At 55.0% G+C, this 20,035-nt stretch overlaps 1 protein-coding gene across 2 annotated transcripts; it reads right to left on the bottom strand.

Annotated features, from left to right (window-relative positions):
- Positions 1 to 267: 267 nt before the first annotated feature.
- TMBIM1 (transmembrane BAX inhibitor motif containing 1) lies at positions 268 to 16,587 on the bottom strand. Of its 2 annotated transcripts, none has more exons than XM_060106498.1 (12): positions 16,480 to 16,587; positions 7,637 to 7,869; positions 6,328 to 6,428; positions 5,510 to 5,574; positions 5,242 to 5,295; positions 4,737 to 4,787; positions 4,169 to 4,208; positions 3,883 to 3,920; positions 3,617 to 3,704; positions 3,211 to 3,306; positions 2,107 to 2,160; positions 268 to 1,718 (listed from the first exon to the last, which is right to left on the bottom strand). In XM_060106498.1, exons 2-12 carry the CDS (start codon positions 7,827 to 7,829, stop codon positions 1,572 to 1,574), a joined length of 927 nt encoding a protein of 308 aa, XP_059962481.1. In that variant the 5' UTR covers positions 7,830 to 7,869; positions 16,480 to 16,587; the 3' UTR covers positions 268 to 1,571. The 2 variants fall into 2 exon arrangements, with proteins under 2 accessions (XP_059962481.1, XP_059962482.1); XM_060106499.1 differs by lacking the exon at positions 16,480 to 16,587 and adding an exon at positions 13,535 to 13,790.
- Between the last annotated feature and the right edge of the window lie 3,448 nt (positions 16,588 to 20,035).

Here is a 20,035-nt window from a genome sequence, read left to right as displayed (position 1 = left end):
TAGCTCTCATGCACTTTTGTAAAGGGTCCGTGATGCAGAAAAGGTCATGTGCAATGGCTCTGAGCGGCCCCTGCCAGACCTGGGGTTGAGGGTTGAGCCATCCATCACCAGGAAGCGCTGGGACCAAGTATACTTGGTTATCGTAGAAAGGGTAGACGATACCAAGCCAGAATGCAAAGCTAGGATGTGGATGCATTGGGCAGAGCCAGACAAATTCTCCCAGAGCTGACGACACCTTAAAGTGAAGAAAACCAGAGCCAAACAGGGTTTTACCTTCTAAACATTAAACTTTATTACATTTCTGGTTATGTCCTTTTGTGGGATATATTTAGGACCAAATACTTAATAGAGAAGCCCTAATTATACCCTTGGGCTGACTGGGTCTCCACCCCAGCCCATAGAGTGACCCTTGTCCTCCTTCCCCATTCCAGCTTGAGGCACTTGGTGTCATGAAGAAAGCAGTAGTTGGCTGGAGAGACGGGGCCCAAGTCTTAAATCCCCCAAGCGTGAGTTAACAAACTAAGAAGGGTGTCTCCTCCCTCTTGGGGCCCTCGCCGAGTTAGCAGAAGGGAAGAGCCATGGGTACAATAAGCTTCCGTATCTCTCAGGGTGGGGGACGCCAAGGCACTTCCCCCGCCCACACCCCAGTCTCTCTTCACCCTGGTTACTTCCTGGCCACACAGCCAGGAAGTGGTGATCCTACACACCACCCCATCTCCTGACCTTTGTCCCTCACATTCTGCTCTGAGCAGCCTGAGCACAGGAAGCAAGAGGTCCCTCTGACTAGAGATCTCAGAAGCACCAGGGAGGCCCCAGGCAGCTTTGGAGAATGGGGACCAGGTGGCCGCAGAGGGGCCTGCACTACCACCACAAGCCATGAGGAAGCCCCGGATAGATGCTGCTCTGTATTGGCCTCTGCGCTTGGCTTTGCTCGCTCTCCTCTCCCTCCCCACCCGAAACCCAGAAGATCAGTATATATGTGCTGTCGAAAGAAGAGGCTGAAGCAGGGGAGACCCACGGGCACAAGCCCCCTCTACCTTCCTGAGTCGGAAGGCGCCAAGGGTTGCCGAAGAAGTACAGGATAATGCCTATGAGTCCAGGAGGCGGGGGGCAAAGCTCTCTGGCTTTGTTGGGGGCTGAGAGAGGAAACAGCTCCAGCTATCAAGTCCAGAAGCCCGTGGCAGAAGTGGGAGAGGAAACCCCACCACCAGAAAGTCCCTCGTACCTCTCTTATTCCATTTTAGCTATCAGATAGGCTCTTTTCATCCCTCCCCACTGCAACCCCAACTGTTAAGGATTTGGTGCCCCATAGTGGGCGGAGGGAGAATGCACATCTTTGGCCCAGTTCCTGCCAAGTCCACTAAGGGCAAGAGGGAGTGAGTCCCTAGTTCCTCCAACCCCACCAAGTACCTACACATCCACAGCCAGAGAGGCTACCCATCCCCGGACAGAAAGGAAAATGGGCATATTACTTGAGGGGAAGGAAAGCGGTCTAGGCGCAGACCCAGGTCACAGGGCCCAGCCCTCTAGGGAAAGGAAAGTCCAAGGTAGGGCGGAACGGGAGGTGCTCCTTAATCGCGATTCCCCAGGAGCTGCAGCACAAAGGTGAAGATGTAGACAATGTCTGTGTAGATCTGCAGGGCACCGGTGATGTAGTCCTCCGGGCTGATGGTGTACCTCCGGTTCCCCAGGACCAGCTGTGTGTCGTAAGCCAGGAACTGCAGGACAGGAAGCCACACATGAGGACCCAGGGGCTCAGTGGTCAGCAGATGTGTCCTGGGAGCCTCTGGGCCATTAGATGTGCTTAGGGAACACATTAATGAACAGCAGAACACGTGGTCTCTGCCGTTAAGCAGTTCACAGTCCAGAAAGGGAGACAGACACACCGTCTCCATAATACGGCCCACTGACTGTTCTCATAGCAGGCGGTGTGAACAAGAGATGACGGGAATGCGCAGAAAATCAGTGGAACCTCTGGACAGTAGGGAAAGGGAAGGAAGTAGGCCCCCCTCCCTGCCTCCCAAGCAGCCTACATCCACCATCCTCCCAGTTCCTCCCCTCTGTCCCCCCAGCTCCCCTTCCTAGAGGGGGCGGGGCCTCACTCACCAAAGTGAAGCAAATGGCCCCCAAAGCAGCATAGACCATGTGCAGCCAGTAAACCTGGGGAGAAGGGACAGGAATGGCATTAGAAATCTTAGCATAGCTTGGACCGAGGCAGCCCTCAGGACCATCTTTCCCCCGGACGTCTGGCCAAGTGCGAAGATCCAGGAAGCTAGCCACGTGAAAGGACTACTTCTACCTTCCAGATCCTGGGAGAAATTAAGAATAGTAACGTATATGGTAGAGAAAACAGAGGCCATCGTCCAATGGCCATATAAAACCAATCACAGCATCCTTTAGCCTAACCGGTCTCCGAAGTTAGTCAAGGTACAGAGGTGTCCACTACGCTTCTGGAAGAAAGAAAGTGGTTGAGTTCTAGCTCTGGGAGGGGCAGACCCAGGCAGGCACTGCTTGAAGAGCCCCATCGCCTTTACCCTAGTCATGGTCAGCCTTCAATAGACCGTGTTCCTGCAGCCCAGCCTGGGAGGGACAGACTAAAGGAGAGGGCTGGGAGGGAAGCCCCCCAGCCACCCTGATAACCAGCAGAGTCAGGGAGCACCCCCAGGGCAGCCCTGCTCAACAGCCCTCCAGGGGCCTGTCCACAGAAGGGCAGGGCCAGCCATGGTCAAGTGGACAGGCGGCCCTCCCATTCACGTGCTTCCCCTTCCAGCACTGTTCTCCCCTCCCCGCCAATGAGGCTCCCCTCAGCCTAGGGGCCTCACACGCTGCCCCTCCCGCTGACTGGAATAAAAGAAGCGTTAGGTACAGTGACCCCTAAGGTCCCTTCCACCCAAGCCCATCTTCTCGGTCCTCTGGGTTCCTCTGGCAACCTGCCTCCGAGAACCTGGTCTCAGCTGTCAGACAGATCTAACCACTGCTTCCCATAGGAATCCCATGATGCTATCCAGGGCCTCAGGTGCTATGGCTCCCAGGACCTGCCATTTCCAAAGATACCCCAATCCAGAGGATGGCGCTTCAGCGTGGGTGCCTTTGCTAGCCAGTCGAGAGGTTCTAGAAGCCAGAGGCCTGTGGGGCCTGCTACACCACGATATGCAGAAAGTCTGCCCTGGGCACTGGGCTCAGTGACTCCGGCCCTCCCGGGACACTCACATATTTGAAGGACAGCACGATGGCAGTGACAATGCCAGTCACCATCATCACAATCCCCAGGACACAGAAGAGGCCTGTGCACGAGGTGAAGTCCACCTGCCAGGAAGAGAGGGGGAGGCACGTGTCAGACAGGCCACCTGGCCCAGCCTGCCGGGCCCTCCCTCTTCCTCCAGGGAGTCCCAGTACTGCCTCCTGGGGGCCATGGGAGTGACCGTGACATTCTAAGGACAGATGTAGGAAGCAGTTTTGTGGACGTAGTTGTGAAGGGGGTTAAGATCTCTAAGGGAAATGCCTGGCATAGGGGTGTGAGCCCTTCCAAGCCTGCTCACATGCCAAGCCCGGAAGGCCAGGTCTGTATAAAACAGGGGGATGGGGTGGCCAGGGAAGGGCCCTCCGGTGCCCTCACCTTGGTCTGGAAGCAGAAGATGGTGACTGAAATGGACACCACAGCAGTGATGATCATTGCAATGATGACGGCTTTGGTTTCATACACGCTGCAGGGAAGGAGTTGAGAGAGGCCAGAGGCATATGCCACACACGAATGACTCCAGAACTACTACTGCTGGAAGCATCGTGCCCAGAATCCACCCATACAGGTGGCTGCCAGCCCAGAGATGCCCCACGCTCCCCTAATAAAACACACCACCGTGTAGTAACTGTCCTTGAACATACCTGGAAATGGTGCCGGTCATGTAGCCCATGGCAAGAGTCTGAGGGAAGGACAGAGACCAGAGTGAGACACTTAAGAAGAGAGCCGGAGCCCTGGAGGCACGGCCAGGAGGGTTTGCCAGAGCTGGCGATACGTGTGACTGAGCAGGAAAGCCCGGGGAGACCAAGGGCAGGGGTCAGGGTAAGGTCAGGGAGAGAGCTAGGGACATCTTCCACCACGGTGTGCCATCCCTTCCCTGGGACCAGCCCTCCCTCACCATCTCCACACCCTGGACCTTTCTAGACTCACAAAGAGGGTCAGCAGGATAATGTTCCATGGGAAACGGCGTCTGAAGGGAAAGAAACCATAGTTAAGTGGTGTGGGGCCGGCCAGGTCTCAGAGGCTCCGTTAGCAGAAGGAAACTCTTGGCTTATGTGCCTGGAGAATTAGGCCTGGACTTGGGGGAGGCGAGGCTGGCATGGCCCTTGATACCTGCTCAGGTGTCTATGCAGGGACAAGAGGGACAATAGGACAGACCTGGGCTGTGGAGCCACAAAGACCTGGATTCGTTTGCAGCTCTCTGACTACCTGTGTGACTGTGAGAAAGCTCCTCGGCCTCTCTGAGCCTTGGGTTCTTCCTATTTGTTAAATAGTTTAAGTGCTACACACCTTGCAGGGTAGCTGTAAGAATAACAGCTAGATAGCTAAATAGATCCCGCACACGCCAGGCACTCTGCACACAGCCGAACGACAGCCACCATCACCATCATCATCACTGCCGGTGCGTCTCCACTTAGCTGCTCTGAGAAATCCCCTTTCTGTGCAAAACAGCCCCACACCCCCATCCCTTCCCACTGTCTAAGTCTCTGGGACTCACCTGGGTCCCTGGCAGCAGGCAAGGATCAGGTACGTGACCAGGAACACAGCACTGGGGAGAAGAGACAGGGAAGTCGTCTCCAGACCCACTCTGCCCCTTGGCCCCCTCCCGGCCCAGCCTGGCGGCACTCACCACACCAGCAGGCTGGAGGTCCAGAGAGCTATCTAGAAGTGTGAGGGGAAGCTACCCAGCAGGACAAGATCACCCCAGCCAGGGGCACTGAGCACATCTGTAACAGGGGGTGTGGCCAGGGAGGAGGCTGCAGGAGCCACCGCAGAGAGGCTGCCAGAACACGGGGACTGTTCTGCAGGATGCACGCTGCCACCAGTCCCCCACCCCTGGCTCTCAGGACTTCCGTGACACTTGCACTCGGTGACACACACCCACACTTCCCAGCACAGCTGCGAGGGCCCCTCTCCCAAAGGATCTGATCCCTGCCCCGAAAAGCTGGTCAGCTGTCACCCCTCCTCTCCTTGCCCCCGTGCAGAAAGGAGCATAGACTCACTAGGATGCGTAGTAGACGGCCAGGTTTGCCCTCACGAACTCGCTGACTGGCTTCCTGTGGAGCAGGGGGGACAAGAGAGGAGTCACACCACGGCTTGTCTGCCTCCCTGCCGAGGCCCTGCCCCCTCTTCTCTGATCGCCCACAGCCCAGCTCCTCTTCCAGTCCCTCTGAGTTGAGGGCCCACCCCAAGCCACGCTCCCAGCAGGTGACCCAGAGCCCAGGACCCCAGAGCTACTTCCCAACGGTGCCGAGAGGCCTAGAGACTCACACAAAGGTGAAGATAGCGATGATGGCCACCGTGATGAGCAGCTGGATGGAGATGATGGTGTAAACCTGGAACACAGGCAGTGGTGGGGAGCACGGTCACCACCCTGCACTCCCGGCCTCTCCCCAGCAAGCAGCCGGCCCCTGAGACCAAGGAGCCCAAAAGACCTTACCAGCCTAGCCCTGGCCCCTCTTTCAGAGCTAGGGAGGAGGCTCCTGCCTCATTCTAAAGGACCTACTCTTACTCCCCTTCCACTTGGGAGCTTGCCCCAGCTGCAGCTTGGCAGAGAGGCCGCCCCCAGTAAGGGCTCAGATACTGTACACGCCCCCCCCCCAGGGCTGACCCCCTCCCTGCCCAGCATCTGGCCTCCACTGGCACTCACCACCCTGCCTCTGCCCCCTGCCTCACCGCACTCCCAGGTACAGCATCCGCGCCTGCAGCGGTTCAGCCTGACATTGGTCAGGTATCTGTCCACCCTGAGCAGGTGCCGGGCAGACGTGAGACGGGGGGCAGGGGCTGCGAGCGAGTGCAGTCAGTCCTGGCTTCAAGTTGCTCCCATCTAACAGGAGAAGGAAGCTTGCAGGGGGCAGAACGCTTCAGCAGAGGCTGCCCAGATTTTCCCAGATTGAATCTGCCCCCAAAACAAGGTCAAGGAACAGAGGAACAAGAGGCGGGCGAACACAGGTTAGAGGAACTGGGGTCCCCTGTGAGGACAGTGCAGGGCTAGAGAGGACCCGGAAGGCAGCAGCGCATGTGCGTGGAAACGAGTGTCCCCCGGCTCCGTTCCCCCAGCCCCAGGGGCCTCCCAACCCGTATCTCACCTTTCGGATGAAGGCGTGTCGGACTTTCCTGTCACCCCACTCTCCAGATCCGAAGTTGTCACTCACAGCTCTCTCCTCCCCACCATAGCCCTGGCCTGGGCCTGGGGACAGATCACATATGACCAACTGGGGACCTGGGACGTGTGGCCTCAATCCCCAAGCCTCCACGGCACTATCTCACAGTCTCACGTATCTCCAGCCAAGAGACATGTGTTACAACTCAGGAACTCCTCAGCCAGGTCCTCTAGATACCTTCCACGAGACCAGAGCTGGTACCACAGGGAGCAGCGTACCCCTGGCCAAAGGGGGCTCAGGTGTGACCACTCCGTCAGCATGCATTTACTGAGGGGTGTGAACACCTGTGGTCACGGCCATCAAGGGGACACGATCTCGTGAGGAATCCAGGCAAGCGCGGGGCAGAGGGGCTGGCGGAGTCAGAGCAGGGACTCAGGGGTGGAAGGAGGAAAAGGAAGATAGAAACAGCGCACGTGTGTGGAGGATGGAGAACCGAGTGTGCAGACTGATCTACATCAGGCAAACATTAGGACTCGGGGAAAACAGAGATCTCGGGTATGCGTGCACAGGACGAGGCATGACCATAAACGTGACTGATGTACCAATATTCACACCAGAACACGTACGGCCAGATGACAGTTGGCTGCGCTCCAGGATTCCAGAGATGCTGCAGGGGCTCAACACATTCTCTGAATGCCTCCTTGGGAGCTGCTTTCAAAATCGGCATGTGAGCCACACAGGAAAATCTCACCGCATTTTAATCTCATCTCATTTCTGACCAAATTTACCAGCCATGATGTTTATCAAACATCCAAACGACTTCTGGATGTTTGCGAAAATCAGATGTTACCTTAAGAGATGAGGATTTGTCAGCACCGAGAATATTAAAAAAAAAAAAAAAAGTCCTTCGGGTTCCAAAGGCGGTTCCTAAGGAAGTGGGGAGTGTAGGTGGGGTGGCAGCTGCCACGCTGGGCAACGGAAACGGCCTCCTCGGGTCACGGCTCTGAAGGAATTAATTACTCCACCAGCCACTTTCTCATCTGATGTGTAAGTTCTGGTGTGTGTCTTATGGACCCAGTCTCCTTTCTGAATAAAGGGGCTGGTAGGTGGTCCAGGGGGCTAGGAGCTGAAGGAAACAGCAGGGAGGTAACAAAGATGGGGAAACAGAAGGAGAGAGCTAAAGAGAAGACGAAAAAAGGGATAAAGGAAGTTGAGAAGGAAGGAAAGGAAGTAGCCTCACGTGCTATGAGTATGGCCTCCTCCCACCCACCCCCACTGCCCTTCAGGGACTCACCATAGTTCATGGGCGTCGGGTGGATGGGGGGCATAGGCTGTGGGTAGCCAGCAGGGTGACCGTAGCCAGGCTGTGGGTAGGGAGGGTACCCGCCAGGCAGGACAGATGGCTGCCCGTAGGCCCCCGGGGGCGGAGGGTCATGGTACAGGGGGTTGCGGTCCTCATACGGAGGGGGGGCACTGGGGTGGGACATGGTGGTTCACGGGCTGAGGGGAGACCCCAGCTGCTGGGACCTGAAGGAAAGACGAGAGAAGCAGTCATGAGTGCCCAGGCCCTGCTCACTCAGCCCCAATCCAGCCTGCCTCTGTGGAGAGGAAAGCCCCAGACTTTCTCTCCCCACCACGGCGCGTCATTCCCTGCCCACAGGCCACCGTCCCCATCCCCCCAGTACCACCCACCCCACCAGCTCAGCCCCTGCCCCTCTGCCTTCACGCCAGCCCTTTCTGTGTAGCCTCCTGCCGTAGGAAAGCAGGAGACGGGGATTTAGTGCGGGAGCCCGAAGCAGTCACTAGGCATCAGTGGTATGAGAGCAGCGGGCCTGGGAACCACGCCGCCCCAACCCCTATGCTCACTTAAGAAGGCCTTCCAGTGACCAGAGAAGCAGCCCGATGGCCCCAGCAAAGCCACGGGTGAGTCACAGGGCCAGCTGGGACCCACTGAAGGGGTCAGCCCAGAACCCACAGCAGCTGGCAGGAGCTCCCGGCCTGAAAGGCAGCGCTGGGGAAGAGCCAAGGCCCAAAGTGGAAGACAACAAGCTAGCCCCAGGGCTGGAACTGCCAGGCCTGGAGGAGGAGGGCCAACGGTGGCAGGCTGAGTCAGGGGTCACCCGAGAGGCCTGAGCAAGTGGGTGCACGGGGATGGCCCCTGGGGGTTGGCAGGCTGCACAGAAGAGCAGGCCAGAGACAGGACTTTCTTGTTCCTTCAAATAACAGCCAAGGAGCGTCAGGCATGCGACAGCCTGTGGCTGCCACCACTCTCTTCGTGGCCTTGCCAGGGAGTGGAGTGCCAGGGAGTGCAGGGCCCCGAAGCCCCCTGGGAGGGGGAGACACACGTTTCGAAAGCCAAGTCCCTGGTGTTCCTGTGATTCCTGCCTGTTTGCCCCCCGGGTTGGCGGCCAGGATAGGAGAGAGCGCTGAGGAGTCACGCCACATCCAGCCAGTGCCTTCTCTGAGGCAGGAGAGCCCCACAGCCAGGGGAGGGCTGAGGAATGAGGAGAAGGGAACCCCAGAAACAGAGCCCAAAGGGACCCCAAAGTTGTACAGCCCCAGGTGCTCAGCTCCACTAAGGGAATCCAGGCCCAGAACAGTGAAGTGACTCCCAAGATCACAGAACTAGCAAGTGAATGGCACAACCAGAACCGAGGCAGGCTGAAGGTCCTGGGTAGGTAGGTGTCCTCTATATTATGCTGTGTTCTTTAGGCCCTCTTAGGCCAAATAAATGGCCCTGGGGCCTGGTGTTCCCCTCTGAGGCGGCAGAGATGAAGACTTGGGAAAAGCTAAGGAGGAGGTTCCTGGAAGGGCCCTAAGCCCTGACAGAATCTGGGCCCCTTCACAGGGCCACCACCGGCCCCTAGCGCATCTCCCAAGGGAAGAACTTCAGGACCCCACAGGGAGGAAGCACGCCCAGATCGAGGTCAGCAGACATCGCAGAGGCTCTGCCAGAAGGGCGGGAGAACTGGCTCCTCTTTTGAGGGCACGCTGCAGAGTGCAGGGAGCAGATAAAGGATTGTCTGAACTCTTCTCTCTCGACTGGGATAACACAGAGAGGGGAAGGTAGCAGGGAGGGGCGGGGAGGAGGGCTCGAATAACAGGCCGAGTCAATGAGTTATTCTGAGGAAAGCTGTTCTCCATCTTCCCAGAGTGAATGGACCAGAACAGCAAGAATGTGTCAGGTCAGAAATAAGAAGACCTTCCTGACAGTGAGGGTGTGACATAGCAAACCTTCGAAAGCAGGCCATGGCGGAAGGCCCCGCATGGTGGGGTACAGCACCCTGAGGAAACAGGGAGCGGAGAACGGGGAGACCCAACCCTGAGTGGTGTGAGTTTAAGAAACAGGGGTAGTAAGTGTTTTTGAAAATATTTTGGGTTTGTCAGGGTAGGGCAACATTCATAAGCAGTTATAATACCTGCATCCCCTTAATAGACTTTTTTAAAAAAGGAAGGGAGAGAAACTGGACTCTCCTGCCCCGGGGCAAGAGGCTCCTTCTTCTGACAGCGCCCTCCCCCCCTCCCCCTCCAAACACCCCCCTTAACTCCACCCAGAGGACAGCATCCTGTCTGCGGGAAGCAGCCCGGTGGGGGGGGGGGGTGCCACCTGTGGAGTAGGGTTATCTGTCGTTACTGCGGTGGGCCCAGCTGACAACAGGCTAAACACGGCCCGCGAGATACTGGCAGGAAAGACCCTGTGGTCGGAGGCCCCAGCCGGGCCACTTGACAGTGATGTCACCGTGACCTGGTCCTGTGGGCTCCTCAGGGTGCACCTCTGTGAAATGACGTGAGTGACCCAGATGATCTCTGAGCTCATTTCCAGCTCTAACGGACTGGGACTTATCTGACGAACGCAGTTACGCGCGCGGGGCCTGCCCTTTGCCCGGCCAGCCAGATGCACCACCTGCCAAGCCAAGCTGGGCAAACAGGTCCCTCCCCAAACCAGAGGGTGAATCAGGAAGCTTGAGGCCGGCCCTGGGTAGGCCACCAGGACTCTGGGGTTCCGGTCCAGCACAGTGGGCCTCTGACTCATGAAGTTGCCCTCTGCCCTCCCTCGCCCCTCCCCGTGACGCTTCTCGTTTCAGAGGAACTCACCGGTAGACCTCTCCGCAGGGAACACAGAAGCTCACAGTCCAGTTCCCTGAGGGCTTAGCCACCAGCCCATGCTCACCAGAGACCGGCACTGACCACTTTACCTCACTATGTGTCAGTTTCTCCATCTGGAAAGTGGGTTTAACACTCTACCAGAGTTGTTATAAAAATTAAATGAGAAAATACATGTAGAGTACTTAAAATAGTGCCTATCTTTAGTTGTTATTTCATTAAATCCTTATGATAGCCCAACAGGGTGGATATGTTGTTATCCCTTTTTACAATAAAGAAATAGAGGCTTGGAAGAATTAAGTCACTTGCCCAAGGTTACTTAGCTAGGGTGTGATGAAGTCGGTCAGCTCCAGACCGACTCCAGGGCTCTTAATGTCTCTGCTCTCATCCTCATTTGGACACCCTGCCTATCCGAACTTCACATCACTTCTCAAAGCTTCCCATCTCAGACCCTCTACTGACAAAAGAACGCTCACACACCAAGTGGACACTGAACCATTCAGCCCCTTCCATCATCCCCATGGTCCCCAAACCCTGTGCAACCACCAGGAGGAGAGAGAGTGGTCAGAGATGGAGATTCTTAAAGGTCAGCACTGAAAGGAAACTCACTCATCTAAGGCAAGCTGACCCCTCCCTTTACCAGCCAGCCAGCGACAGTGCAGGAGGTAGAGTGACCTGTCCCTGGCCACAAAGTGGGGCCCGGGGCCAGGACCACATCCCAGCTCTCTGGTGTAGAGACCTGTGCGCCGGAGATGGAGAGAGTGTTCAGGCCAGTCAGGGGAGTAACTAAGCTCCCCTCCGAGCAGAGGGGCAGGAACCTAAGGCCCAGGGCTGCCAGCATGGGCAGCTTCTGAGCCTTCTCCCTGGCCACGGCCCGACCTACATGGAGCACTGGCCACTTCCACGTCATTAAGGCCTCAGCTAGGGATGAGGTTTGGGCCTGGCATGTGACTAGGTAGTAGGGAAAGGAGGAAGTGGTCGGTATTTACTTTCATGACTATGACTAAAGTTGGGAACCGCAGGAGAACGTGGAATCCAAAGGGAAGGAGGGGAAAGAGGCGGGAGCAGATACAAAGTGAGTATGATTGATACGCAGAGACTAGAAACCAGGAATCTGGTCATCTGAGTTCCGCTGGTAGCTACTGGAGGGGCTCACAGTCTCCAGGGGCCAAAAAGGACCTTTAAGTTTCCCCATCGGAAGCCTGAATTTTCCTAAAATACAGTAGGCATTCGGCTTGTTGTTGGCATACACACTCCAACAACAGGAAGCAAGGCTGTTCCACTGCTGGCAGCTTGAATCATTACAGCATTCTTCCTCACAATGCAGTTTATCAGGACATTCAGACTCCACCCCATCCTTGCCAAGTTAGATCTAAGCTTGCTCCCCATCCTCATGACCCCATTCTCATGTCCCATCAGGAAGGAGCCAGAACCTGTCCTTTCTCCTACATGACCCGCAGGCCCAGCCATCGGAAGTGGGTGGGCTCAAACACAGGATGTTGGCTGTCAGGGTTATCAGAGGCAACCGCGGGGAAGCCATCTCCTTCCCCTGGCGCCATCTCAGCGTGGCCAGCATGCTCCCAGCCAGCTGGGGCCCAGGTTCAGGCTCCCTGGGGGGCATCTGAAGGGTTAAGGCTCTGGAATCTGCTGAGAGGAAGCTGAAGCTACTGGGGTTACAGCAAGAGGGTGCATGTGTATGTGTGTGTGTCAGAGGGAGGAGCGGAAAGGAGCAGCTGACTGGTCCAGGCAGCCTGCCCTCCTCCCTGCCAGGAACGGGTGCCCGAGCCAGAATGGAAAGAATAGCTCAGAGTGCGCATCTCAGGAGACCCCACCCAGCCGGCACAGCAGCGCAGCCCCTGGCCTGCTGTGACCAGGCTTCTTGTGACAGCCTCCTTCCCTCCCTTTTCCTTTACCTACCCCAACTCCCCCAGCTCTTCACTCCCCTCCAAGAAAACACTTCACCCTCCTAACCCAGCACGTAGCCAGGAGGGCAGAGGAGTAAAAAGATCCACCCAGGAGTGGCTGGGCACGCCACCAGGCCTGACGCACACAGACCAAGGGGCCCAGAATCAACGTATCCTTCTGTCCGCCTGGCCTCTGTGGTCAACAGGGTGATGCCGAGAGGATCTAAAAACTGAAACGTCACAGCTGGAATGAACTTTAGAAATCATCTGGTCATTTGACAGTCCAGGAAACCCCAGAGCCAAGAAAGTTCCTGCCCAGCCCGTGACAGGCCTCTTGGTCATGGGTTTGGAACTTTCATTCCCAGCCCTGCCCGCTGTCTGAGAACTCAGAGTGACAGACGCCAGCACACGCATTGCTGAGTCAGAGCCAGAACAAGTCCCCATCCCCCCGCTCTCCATGCCCTCCTGCTCAGAAACAGATAAGGCTGCCAACCCATGACCTCCCTCCCACCCTGGTCTCTAACCAGGGTAGCCTCTCTCCAATCGGAAACTGAGAAGGCGGCTCCAGCCTCCCAGGAAGGGGAAGCCACCCTGGAGGGCATGGGAAGACCCAAGCACTAGGGTCCCCCCATCACCCTTCTCCAGGGGAGCAAAGCAGTGTCACCAGTGCAGGTGATCTCGGAGACCCCAGCCAAGCCAGTGGTCACAACAGCTGTGGAGTGCAGATAAGGAAAGCAGACAGCAATAACCAGGGCTGGATGCAGCTTCAGAAACACAGCCCCATCCATCTCCTTTGTGTTTCATCTTCTCCTACCTTTTTCAGTTGAACTTCAAGATGAGGAGGGGGAAAGTCAGACAGATAATTAACAACCCACAGTGGAGAAGGGAGACAAACCCCTCCCTGCGGTGGGCAGGGAAGGAAGAGAACCACTTAGAGTAGCAAGTACTGTGTATTTACTACCGGGTACCAAGGATGTCTGCTCCTCACAAGGGCCCTATGAGGGGCATCTCCTTATCCCTACCCTACAGATGAGAAAACTGAAATTCGGAGAAAACCCGATCCAAGGTCCCAGAGCAGTCAAACAGTAGAGATAGGTCTGAACCCAGATCTGACGTCTGACTTAGAGCACCCTTTGCTTTTACACCTGCCTGGAGCAAAAGCCCCTGAAGCCCCCACCAGTCACCTGTGTGAATAGGCCAACACCAACACGCGGGGCCAGCTGAGGTAGTGAAGACCTTTCTCGTTGACACCAATTCCTTTTCCCTCGTGGAAAGTTGATCTTTGCCAGAGCCCTGGGTTAGGAGGCAGGGAGCTGAGTTCTCGTCCTGGCTCTGGTCCTGACTCCACTGTGTGAGTCAGGGCTAGCCACCGCACATCTCTGGACTCAAGTTTTCTCATGCATAAAGCAAGTGCAGTGAACCAAAAGATCAAAGTCCATTCGGACTCTAAGAGTCTCTGCTTTTGAATGAACAAGCCTAACAGACCAGAGCAGAAGGCTTCAGGGCGGAATGACTTGCTTCCTAAAGAATCTCCGCCGGATGTGAAACTGGTCTGGAGGATGGCTACAGAGGCAGAGGCACAGGGCATGACCTGGGCCTGGGGGTGGCCATAACTCCCTCTCCTCCCAGACTGCCCTCTGGACCCCACGGCCAGCATCTCCTGGGTCTCACTCACCACAGAGCCTGCAGAGAAACAGTGACACGCTGCAGAAGAGAAAGAGTACGAGGCAGGAAGTCAAGAGATCTGGGTTCAAGTTCTAACTCTGTCACTAACTAGTTGTGGGGATCCAGGCAAATGACCTCCTTTGGCCTCCTTTTCCCCCAAATCAGCCCACATCGGGGAAAGGAAGAGGGATGAGTTACCCGAACCAGAGAGTGGAAAGCTAGACTCATCCAGCCAGGCATTTCCCAGACTGCTCTAAAGAGCACCGCCCCAAGAGATGTTAATGGATGAGCTCAGAAACAGATAAGTCTGAAAAACAACCCATATCCCCTTTTGGAAACTCACAAGGCACAATGGCATAGGAAGCCTCTGAGAACTTCTGCACTGAGCAAACGTGTTGGGCTTTGTTCCTTCAAACTTCCTTAAGGCTGGAACATTTTTATCAGGGCACACCTAGTTACCATCCTGTGGTGTGCTGGCCAGGCCACCTTTGTTTTACAGATTGACCTCAGAATGATTCATGTCCTAACTCCTCATACCTTGAAACCCCTGTCCTCACCCCCAGGCCCTCAGAATAGTCGCATTCAGTACCAGGCAGACCCCCTCACTCTCAGAGCCGGATCCTCTGCGAGGGGCCCTCCTCTGCCCTGTCCCCACAGCTGCTATAATCTCCAAAACGGGACTCACTGCCAAGGGCTGGGGGACATCTCCAACCAGCACAGAGCCAGGAGGCTGCGATTCCCTAACATCGCCTTCATGTAATAGGAAAAAATACCAATCATTACATACGAGAATAAGGACTCATTCTCATCCTCCTCCCTGACCCTCTAGGTACCTGGCACTGTGGCACTGTGGACTTCCGGGCATCATTTCTACTTTAAAACAAGGCCCAGGTTTTGGCCTAGATCCCCAGAATCAAGGTTGGAAGATTCTGTCAAGGCCATCCCCTCCACGGCATTCCCAACAGAATACTCCAGAAAGCCCACATCAGGGTTAACCATACTGTTAGCAGAGACCTTCTCCCCAAGTTGCTGTGTGAGCTTCCACTCTGGCCCTTCCAGCGTGTGTCCCTTGCCTGGGGCTTCTGCTCTTTCTGAAGGGTCCAGGGTGACAAGTTTGGGGGATGGAGGTGCTCTTCCAGCTGAGCCATTCCCATGGGAGGAGGCTGAGCTGAGGTGGCTATTACCCAAGCTCATGAAGTGAGCTTCTCCCCACACCTGACGTGTACCCTGTCATTACCTCTCTGAGGTGCCTGTTTTTACAGGTGAGGCCCTGAGGTCACGGCACAAGATGACAGGAAGTCAGGGCACTTGACCCTGTGTGGTCCCACCACTACTTTTAAGTTTTAAACTGGCTCTCTGGGTCCTCATGGCTGGAGAGGTGGGAAGAGCAGGCAGGTGAGGTGGAAGTATGGCTGCCCCCTTGCCCCTGACAAAGCAGCCCCAAGGGAGCGCTTGGCTCCTCCTGCCACCACCGGCCAAGCCAAAGGCGCCAGCTTTGAAACCAAAGCTCACCAGGGGGATGAATATTTCAGAGCCCCAGAGAACTGGACACCCGAGGGACCTTCCATGACATCTGCCTCTGTCCCTGGTTCCCAGGCCTACCACCCTCATCCCATGTCCAGGTTCCTCGGGGGGAACCCCAACCCCTGGATACCACACAGAGGCCACCGTGGGGTCAGAAGGGATGGTGACCCCCAGTGGACAAGAGCTGGTGCAGACCCCGCAAGATCAGGGCCCAGCCTCCCAGCAGCCTTCCTCTACTGCCCCTCCCGCTGTCCCGTCTCCACGGTCTTCCCCTTTCCCATTTTCCTGTTTGGTTTTTACTCCGGCCCAAAGAGGCCACGAGGAGGATAGTATTGGTACTTCCGGGGAAGCTTTCTGAACCCAGTCTGAGGGCAGTGGCTAGAAGGGGGTGCACTGAGGCGAAGTCGTGCTGACAGAGGTGGCAGGTTCCCCACGCCAAGAATGGGGGCTGCTCATGGCTTCCACCCGGTCCCCAACTCACTCAAATACTCGGTCACCTGTCTACACCAAAGCTGCCACCAGGGCGTGCAGAGCCAAGCCGAGGCCAGGCCAGGCCCTGGGCCGCCTCCCCTCCCCCTCCCACCAGCTTAAGGCCGTGACAGCCTTTATCCTACGCACAGCTGGCCACCCTGGGGCTGGCACTGTGGACACGCCCAGCGACAGATACGCGCCAGGCAGCGGGGGACAGGACACCCTCAGACCCGGGCCCGATCGTGCCCACAACCCGCGGCTCGTCTCCCAAGGCTAAACAGGCGCTACACGCCCGCCCGGGGCGCACAGGGAAAGAGAAACTCCAAAGGTGAGGGAGACAGAGCCCCATTCTGGCCCGCTGCGCCCTCCAAGAAAGTTCGGGACCACATCCCAGCGCCGCCCCGGCCCTGGCCGGGTCCCCGCCGGCCCGCGGCCCCCCACTCCCGCCGGCCCCGGGCCCCTGGCTTGCCTGCCGCTCCCGACGGTGCGTCCGCGGCCTCCCGGTGTCGCAAGTTGGGAAGCCCCTCGCCGGCCTGGACTGGACTGGCGTTCAACGCCCCGCCCCGTCGCGCCGGCCACAGCCTGGCGCTGGGGTCCGCCCCTGTCCCGCCCGCGTCCGCCCCGGTCCCGCCCTGTTCGCGCCCCTCCCAAGTCCCTGAGGACTTACTAGTATCTTCGGATTTTAAGGCAGTACGTAATCATAGTTGGAAACTCAAAACTACAGGAAAAGGTCACCTCTTCCCACTCCTCCCGACTCCCAGCGGCAAGTGCTTGCTTTTGATGCTTCTTTGCCTATATATATCTACGTATTTTACTTGTTTTGTACGATGTTTTGCTTGTCGCTTTTTTTTTACTTCACAGTTTTGCATGAACATTTTTCTTGTCACTAAATATTCTTCAAAAGCATAATTTTAAAGCCACAAAGTATTCTATCACGCAGCTATTGCTGATTTATTAAATCGGTTTCCTACTTTTAAGGACATTTAAATTCTTTCCCATTTTTCTCATTATGAGACATAAAGCAGTGATGAACATCCTTGACAATACTATGCTCTTAAGCCAAATGTACTTTTCAAGTTTTAAACTTCAAACGTCCAAATGCAGAGATAGATGGAACTTAGAACCTCTGCCCCTGGGAACTAAGACATTGCCTGCCTGAAGTTACTTCAACCAGGAAAGCAGGCGTTTTAGAGTCAGAAATCCTGGGATGTAGATCACTACAATCAGTGCACAACATTGTGTTGGGGGCTTTGCACCTGTAGTCTCAACCCTCACAGCCCCTAACGGTAGAATGTACTAGTCATTCCATTTTACAGGCAAGGAAATAGGTTCTGGGAAGTTTTGAAACGTTGCGGAGTTTACCTAGTTCCAAAGCCCATGGTTTTTTTCCATTACGCCAAGGCTGCCGGTAGATGAACGGCTTTGTTTAAGGTGCTTATCTCGTGCTAGTAGCTGCAGATCGGCACTGCGCTGAATGTTGTTCACAGCCTGTTGACACTTTTCCTTTTTGAATGGGGAGGGGTGTGACTTGACAAAACACAGCTAGAAATGAATGCGGTTGGACAACCAGGACAACCTCGGGATTCCAAACCCATCACTAAGCACTTTTCTTTACATTATTATCTCCAGCGGCCAGTCCCGCTCTTTCACAGAGCAAGGCTTAGGAAGGAGGAACCTGTGGACTTATCTGGAAGCTCATTTGCATACTAAACATAGGTGAAAGCAGTGTGTTTACTACTAGAATGCATAGTAAGCAAGGTTACCACTTGGATTGTAGTGAGACCAATTAAAATAAAGGTGTTGTTTAAATTGCCCCCTCCACACACACTGTGTATGTTTATTTGTATATAACTTAAGTAGGAGTTACTCAGGGGCACTGGCGAACATTTTGGTGGGCTAACTCCCCCGACCACCCCAACCCTTCAGTGTAAGTTCGGTTTGGGGTCAAAGACCTCACTTTAGGAAGTCCCCTCCCAAAGGGAGCAAGAACGCACCGGGGCAAGTACAGTTCTGCTCAATATAAGTTTACCCTGGATCACAGAACAGAGCCCTCATGAACTGCAAAGCCCTGCCGCATCTGGCCACGTCTCCTGACATCCCTTCATGCTGTCTGCACTTGGGCCCCTTCTCCAGAAAGTACGCTCCCCTTTTAGAACTGCTACAATGATTTCAAGGGGATTCATTTTCCAGCCAGCAGTCACATCCACCCCCGGGGAAAGTGGGCCGTGGGGATGCACACAGACAAGCCCCACACAAGCCTTGCTCCATGTTCTTTCTCCTGAGCCCGTTTTCTGATCATGGAATCAAGATTGTGTTGACCGAAAGAAAAACGCACAACGTAAAACTTGTGAGTTAAGTTTTATTCGGGGACCTTACTAAGGACCATAGCCTCTTAGATAGCTCTGAGAAACTGCTCCAAAGAGATTAGGGAGAAGCCGGAATATACAGGATCTTTTTTGCTGGGAAAAACACGTATTCAAGCATAAAAAGGTTACTGCTGATCACAAAGAACAGCTATCTCAAGTTGATGATTTTAGTGTTCTATGTATGGGAAGATGCAAGAATCTGGGGTCATTAAAATTTGTTCTTAGATATGCATCTTAACTATATAAGGACCCTTATATCCAAAGCACAGAATGCCTCCTGTTTTTGTTCTTTTTTTCCTCCACCCGGAATTCCCCTCAGGGTGCAATGTTGGTGGGTGACTGCAGTGGCCAATGGCTTGATCCTGTAGAACTAGAATGGCAGGCAATGTTTTTTTCTTGACAATTATAATCCTAAAAGAACATCGGAAGCTCCCAGGCCCAGGGTGACCATTCACAATAGGTAGTCAATAGTGATGTCTCCTTCTCTGGACCCCATTGTATGCCTGGATAAAAGGGATAGGGCCTTATCTGCAGGACCCTTAGCAGATTATTAATTAAGCCCCTACTGTCTGCCAAGCAGACAGGAATTTCCGGTTCTAGAGATGACAAAACTGAAGGACACAGCCCTTGACCTCAAGAAACTCACAGTCTAAGGGAGATAGTAAAAGACCAGATAATTACAATTTTGTCAATTTTACCAGTGCTGGCATAGAGGAGTGTTCACTTGGTTCCATGGGATCCCAGAAAAAGGAGCATGGTGTGGGAGTGAGGGATGTTTCAAGAAAGACTTTTGAGGGGGAATTCCCTGGCAGTCCAGTGGTTAGGACGCCAGGCTTCCACTGCAGGGGGCCCAGATCGATCCCTGATCGGGCAGCTAGGATCCCACAAGCCGCACCACATGGCTGGGAAAAAAAAAGAAAAAGAAAAAGAAAGAAAGAAAGACTCTTGAGAGGCAGTAACACCTGATTCCATGTTGGTGGATGTTTAAGAATCAGCCCAGCTGGTGCAGGGGCAGGGAAGCAGGTTCTCCAGGTAGACAGAACAGCATCTGAAGCAAGGAGCTTGCCCCTTGTCCCAGCAATCATGGATGGGGCGGGTGGAGTGGGGCGAGAGTGGTAAGAAATAGGGCTGGGCAAGGAGACAGGGGTCCAGGAATTGAAATTTTACCCTAGGGCAACGGGGAGCCAAGAGACTGTCAACAGCCATCTAGAGGGAGGTTGGGAGGATGGGGGAAGCTTGGTGGTAACCCTGGGGGTAAAGTTGCCAGCTTCAGCAAAGAAAGATGCAGGACGATCAGTTAAATTGAACTTCAGACAAACAACAAATCACTTTTAGCATAAGTATGTCCCATTGCCCCATACAATGTTGGGAAATACTTACACTATTTATTTGTTTCTTATCTGAAGTTCAGATTTAAGTGGGTGTCATGTATTTTTCTGGTGACCCTGCTCTGGGAGGAAAGTCAAGTCAGTGGCTGCAGGAAGGGTGGAGGATGAAAGGCATCAGGCTAATGTTTATTTTAGGGATGGAGTAGCCTAAGTTTAGTGATTGATGACAGGGGGTGGAGTGGTTCCCTGGAGCCCAGAGGGACCCCAGGGAGTGGGTGGGAAAACTTGACTGGAGTGGGGATAAAAGCGAGCAAAGGGCTTGCCTGCCCAC

Source organism: Mesoplodon densirostris, chromosome 8 (assembly GCF_025265405.1).
Source record: "Mesoplodon densirostris isolate mMesDen1 chromosome 8, mMesDen1 primary haplotype, whole genome shotgun sequence".
Lineage (NCBI taxonomy): Eukaryota > Metazoa > Chordata > Mammalia > Artiodactyla > Ziphiidae > Mesoplodon > Mesoplodon densirostris.
Note: the sequence above shows the minus strand (reverse complement) of the source record. Positions and strands in the feature narration are given on the sequence as shown.

Excerpts from the sequence above, each read along its gene's own strand:
- TMBIM1 (XM_060106498.1), bottom strand. The coding sequence starts at position 7,829 with ATGTCCCACCCCAGTGCCCCCCCTCCGTATGAGGACCGCAACCCCCTG. Across the intron at positions 4,209-4,736 it reads GCCTGCTGCCAGGGACCCAG|ACGCCGTTTCCCATGGAACA; the intron begins GTGAGTCCCAGA and ends CTTTCCCTTCAG. Across the intron at positions 3,307-3,616 it reads TCTTCTGCTTCCAGACCAAG|GTGGACTTCACCTCGTGCAC; the intron begins GTGAGGGCACCG and ends TCTTCCTGGCAG.